The 5,882-nt window shown below is 51.1% G+C and overlaps 1 protein-coding gene across 1 annotated transcript; it reads right to left on the bottom strand.

Annotated features, from left to right (window-relative positions):
- Positions 1-448: 448 nt before the first annotated feature.
- Positions 449-5,332, bottom strand: LOC144675972 (protein BTG3-like). The gene is made up of 4 exons (XM_078536490.1): positions 5,151-5,332; positions 2,720-2,857; positions 1,856-2,063; positions 449-715 (listed from the first exon to the last, which is right to left on the bottom strand). The coding sequence occupies exons 1-4, from the start codon at positions 5,321-5,323 to the stop codon at positions 512-514; spliced, it is 723 nt and encodes a 240-aa protein (XP_078392616.1). The 5' UTR covers positions 5,324-5,332; the 3' UTR covers positions 449-511.
- Positions 5,333-5,882: the final 550 nt, after the last annotated feature.

Genomic DNA, 5,882 nt, shown 5'->3' on the forward strand with positions numbered 1-5,882 from the left:
CCTCATATTTTCAAAGATACCTGAGTTTTTAGTACAGATTTATAATACAGAGACGGCTTCAATTATATATAAAGTATACACAGACCCACAGGAGCAGCAGTGTAAACCCACAAACACACATAGGCAGTGTGGGCCTTACACACACACGTGAGTAGTGAATGTTATATACAGCAACATTTCTCTCTGACTCATTCACACTCACACACCTCGCTCACACACACACTGCGCTCACACACACACACACACCGCGCTCACACACACACACACACACACCGCGCTCACACACACACCTCGCTCACAGTCACACACACACACACCGCGCTCACACACACACACACCGTGCTCACAGACACACACACTCCGCGCTCACACACACACCGCGCTCACACACACACACAGCTCAGCCACTTGCAAACATGCCCAAGGGTGTTAGAATGGAGCAGTTAAGCACAGGGTTGGCACAGCTCAGTGTGAGCGAGGTATCCGATCCCTCTGCTAGCCAGGACCTTCATCACTTGTGCCTTTTGCCAATCTTCGAGCAGTGGGCCTGCACCTGAGGCAGGAGGAAGCCTGGGGGAGGTTGCAGGGCCTTGTCCAGTCCGGGTATCAAGTAGTAGCTGATGAGGGGGACGGGTTGGTAGAATGTGGCATACTGCACCGGCTTGTGAGGGTACAGAGGCCACGCAGCAGTGCACTGGGAGAAACTTCCAGAAACCTAAGGGATAAAATTATTGAATCAATTAAACATGACAAATCACACACACAAGCTCCATTTAATCCCCAGCCCCGTCTCCACAGGCCATGTGCAAGGACTTGCATTTCTCTAGCGCCTTTCCCCACCTCAGGACGTCCCAAAGTGTTTCACAGCCAATGAAGTAATTTATTTGAAGTGTGGTCACTGTTGTAAATAGAGGAAATGTGGGCAGCCAACAATTGCACAGCCAGTTCCCACAGATAGAAAGAGAGACAGACTGTGTTCGGGAGGGAGTGAGTGAGTTTAGGGAGGGAATTCCAGAGTTTAGGGCCCCCAGGCAGCTGAAGACATGGCCGCCAATGGCAGAGCGATGGGAAGCGGGGGATGGTCAAGAGGCCAGAATTGGAGGAGCGCAGAGATCTCAGAGGGTTGTAGGGGCTGGAAGAGGTTACAGAGATAGGGAGGGTTGTAGGGGCTGGAGGAGATTACGGAGATAGGGAGGGTTGTAGGGGCTGGAGGAGGTTACAGAGATAGGGCTGTAGGGGCTGGAGGAGGTTACAGAGATAGGGAGGGTTGTAGGGGCTGGAAAAGGTAAAAGAGATAGGGTTGTAGGGGCTGGAGGAGATTACGGAGATAGGGCGGGTTGGGGCTGGAGGAGGTTATGGTGATAGGGAGGGTTGTAGTGGCTGGAGGAGGTTACAGAGATAGGGTTGTAGGGGCTGGAGGAGATTATGGAGATAGGGAGGGTTGGGGCTGGAGGAGGTTATGGTGATAGGGAGGGTTGTAGGGGCTGGAGGAGGTTACAGAGATAGGGTTGTAGGGGCTGGTGGAGGTTACAGAGATAGGGTTGTAGGGGCTGGAGGAGGTTACGGAGATAGGGAGGGTTCCAGGGGTTTATAGAAATAGGGAGGGGTGAGGAAGGATTTGAAATAAGGATGAGATTTTTTTTTAAAAACGGAGGTGTTGCTGGACCAGGAGCCAGTGTAGGTCAGTGAGCGACAGGATAGTGATGGGTGAACGGGACTCAATGTGAGTTAGGGTCTGGGGTCAGTTGAGTTTTTGATGAGTTTCCAGGGGTAGAAGGTGGGAGATCGGCCCGGAGAGTATTGGAACCATTCACTCCGACCCCTCCCAGCACTGGGTGCTCAATGTTCTCTTTACCTTGCCAGTAGCTTCAGCTGTTTTTGCTGCAGTTTCCTTCACTGTTTGACCTTTGGCATGTTCCCCTTCATCTGACGAAGTCTCCGAGTGGCAGTCAGGTGTGCTGCACTCCGAGGACGCGCTGCCTTGCTCAGAGTCTAACGATGCCGCCCTCCTGGAGTCTTGTCCAAACTGAGCGACAGTGAAAGGCAGACTCCCATCACTACACCTGCAGGAATTTCAAATGAAGATTTAGTGGGAATCGGGTCAGGCAGCAACACGCGAGACACAGCCACTAACAACCTGGTATAAACAACAAACACCCACACAAACTGGCAGAACACAGCCGAGGGAAGGTTTACCGTACAGTGAAGGAGAGACAGAGAGCACAGCAGTGAGAGAGAGAGACAGACAGACACAATTCCCCCTTTGGAAGTTCCTGTTGAATCTGCATCCACCCCCCTTTCAGGCAGCGCCTTCCAGATCACAACAACTCGCTGTGTAAAAAAAATTCTCATCTCCCCCTCTGGTTCCGATTCCCTTCAATCTGTGTCCCTCTGGTTACCGACCCTCCTGCCACTGGAAACACTTTCTCCTTATTGACTCTATCCAAACCCCCTCATGATTTTGAATGCCTCGATTCAATCTCCCCCTTAACCTTCTCTGCTCTAAGGAGAACAATCCCAGCTTCCCCAGTCTCTCCACATGAACTGAAGTCCCTCTTCCCTGGCGCCATTCGAGTCAATCTCCCCCTCACCCTCCCCAAGGCCTCGCCTTCCCTCCTAAAGTGTGAGGCAGTCGGAATCGGACACAATTCTCCAGATGAGCTCCTTGTGTTTGTCTCTGCGGTGACTGTGTTGCTAAACCGTCCAGGTGAAGACTTACCTGCAGCACACCTCCTGGGGATCAATCCACAACGTAATCTCTTTGGGCAGTCTCAACTGGTTATATTCCAGATCACAGTCTTGACAAGCGAGCAACAAGGATGGGTCTGCTTTATGTTTCCTGTTTATCCGAATGCATCTACCAGGGAGAGAAAAAATATACTGAAGGATCCAAGAGGACAGACATTAGACCATCCAGAACCCTACTGGCCCTTTTCCCAAGTTGTACCAAGTCCTGTTCAGCCTTCACCCCGTCACTCACTGACATACATTAGCTCCCAGTACAACAACGCCTCCATTTTAAAACTTTCATCCTTGTTTTCAAAACTGTCCCACAACACTCCCTATCTCTGTAACCTCCTCCAGTCCCTACAACCCTCCCCATCTCTGTAACCTCCTCCAGTCCCTACAACCCTCCCTATCTCTGTAACCTCCTCCAGTCCCTACAACCCTCCCCATCTCTGTAACCTCCTCCAGTCCCTACAACCCTCCCTATCTCTGTAACCTCCTCCAGCCCCTACAACCCTCCCTATCTCTGTAACCTCCTCCAGCCCCTACAACCCTCCCTATCTCTGTAACATCCTCCAGCCCCTAAAACCCTCCTTATCTCTGTAACCTCCGCCAGCTTCTATAACCCTCCCTATCTCTGTAACCTCCTCCAGCCTCTACAACCCTCCCTACCTCTGTAACCACCTCCAGCCCCTAAAACCCTCCCAATCTCTGTAACCTCCTCCAGCCCCGACAACCCTCCCCATCTCTGTAACCTCCTCCAGCCCCTAGAACCTTATCTATCTCTGTAACTTCCTCCAAGTTTCTATAACCCTCCCTATCTCTGGAACCTCCTCCAGACCGACAACCCTCCAAAATCTCTGCCTTCCTCCAATTGCAGCCCCTTGAGCATCCCCTGATTTCCATCGCTCCACCATTGGTGGCCGTGTCTTCAGCTGCCTGGGGCCCTAAACTCTGGAATTCCCTCCCGAGACCTCTCCACCTCCATCTCCCTTCCTTTAAGATGCCCCTAAAATTTCATTGTCTCAGCTTTAAAGGGGCTTTAAGCGGTTCAGCTGCTCATCCAAATTTAAAACTGAGCAGCGGCGCCCCCAGGTGGGGAAAGGGCGGTATTGCAGGGACAACTTCGAGCAACTTTCAAAACAAAGACAATCAATGAACTCTCTCCCCCATCCCCACCGCCTTTCCGATCCCCCTTTTCTCCAATAATTTATATAGATTTTTCTTTTCCCACCTATTTCCATTATTTTTAAATGTATTTCCATCAATTGTTTTATCTCTTACCTTCTAGCCTATTTCGATCCCTTCCCCCCCCACCCCACCCCCACTAGGGCTACCTGGTACCTTGCTCGTCCTGCTTTCTACCCTTAATGTCCCCATTAGCACATCCCTTAGATAATATCACCACCGTCACCACCTCTTTGCCCTTTAGTCTATGACATCTTTTGGCTATCTCCACCTTATCACTGGCCCTCTATCCAGCTGTACCTGTCCCACCCCCTCTTAAACCTCCTTATATTTCACCTCTTTTCTATTTTTCCTTAGTTCTGTTGCAGAATCATACGGACTCGTAACGTTAACTGTTTTCCTCTCCGCAGATGCTGCCAGACCTGCTGAGTTTTTCCAGGTATTTTTGTTTTTGTTTTGGATTTCCAGCATCTGCAGTTTTTTGTTTTTTTTCAAAACAAAGACTTGCATTTCTCTGGTGCCTTCACCACCCCAGGATGTCCCAAAACCTTTCACAGCCAATGAAATACTTATTCAAAAGTATGTTCACTGTGTAATGTCGGAGACGTGGCGGCCAATTTGTGCACAGCAAGCTCCCACAAACATTAAGGTGATAATGACCCAGATCATCTGTTTTTTTAGTGATGTTGGTTGAGGGGTAAATATTGGCCCCAGGACCTTCCCCCTGCTCCTCTTCCAAATAGTGGCCGTGGGATCGTTTAAACCCACCAAGGAGGCAGACGGGAACTTTGGTTTAAAGTTTCACCTGAAGGCCAGCATCTCCTTTGGCACCGACCCTCTGACAGCGCGGCGCCCCCTCGGCACTGGCACTGTGGAGTGTCGGCCTGGATTATGGGGCTGAAGTCTCTGGGGTGGAGACTCAAACCCAGGACTTGTTCCATCTGCTCTCGCAAGTGGATGGACAATGTCCCTCAGCGCAATGCAAGAAATAGTGAGGAGGGTCCTCCCTGGTGTGCTGTCCAATATTTTATGCTCTTTCAGGGGGAAGCTCGATAAAAACATGGGGGGGCGGGGGGCAAGGAATAGAAGGATATGGTGATGGGGTGAGATGAACAGGGGGTGGGAGGAGGCTCGTGTGGAGCAGAAACACTGGCACGGAGCAGATGGGCTGAATGGCCCGTTTCTGTGCTGTAATATTCTAGCCATTGTACTGGGCGGCTCTGCTGTTTGCTTACCTGTATGCTTGTCCTTTGCTGGGATTGGCTGGGTACCAGTGATTCTGGTATTTTCGGTACAGTATCGCAGTGAGCTTCTCCCCAAACTCCTCGATCTTTTCCTGATGTAGCCTGCTGCGATTCCTGACCAAGCTGACCAGGAAGGACACTCCGGCTCCGATCTCCTCCTTCATCGTCTCCTGGTGTATCTGCGGGGGGAAGGTGGGGGTGTTTAGAGATTAACCTGTTCAGAGTGTGTTACAGTCGGGGATGTTGGGGTTGGGTGAGGGTGGGGGGTGGGGAGAAGGGTGATGGAATATAGAGATCATGGTCTGGCTGCTGGAATGACCCCTTTGTGTCAACAACATCCCACCCCCACCACCAGCAACTCTTTTACCTGCCCCCCCCCACAATAGTGCTGGCTGGCGAGCTATTTGACTGTGGTAGGCATTGCTGACAAGACCCTTCTGGAACACGCACCTAGATACAGACAGACTGTTTCCTCTTGTGTGTGGGGGAGACCAGAACTAGGGACCATCGATATAAGATCATCACTAATAAACCCAATGGGGAATTCAGGAGAAACCTCTTTACCCAGAGAGTGGGGAGAATGTGGAACTCGCTCCCACAGGGAGTGGTGGAGGTGAATAGTATCGATGTGTTTTAGGGGGAAGCTGGATAAACACATGAGGGAGAAAGGAATGGAAGGATAGGGTGATGGGGTGAGATGGAGAGAGGGGGGTGGGTGGGAGG

Source organism: Cetorhinus maximus, unplaced genomic scaffold (assembly GCF_964194155.1).
Source record: "Cetorhinus maximus unplaced genomic scaffold, sCetMax3.hap1.1 HAP1_SCAFFOLD_1252, whole genome shotgun sequence".
NCBI classification, from domain to species: domain Eukaryota; kingdom Metazoa; phylum Chordata; class Chondrichthyes; order Lamniformes; family Cetorhinidae; genus Cetorhinus; species Cetorhinus maximus.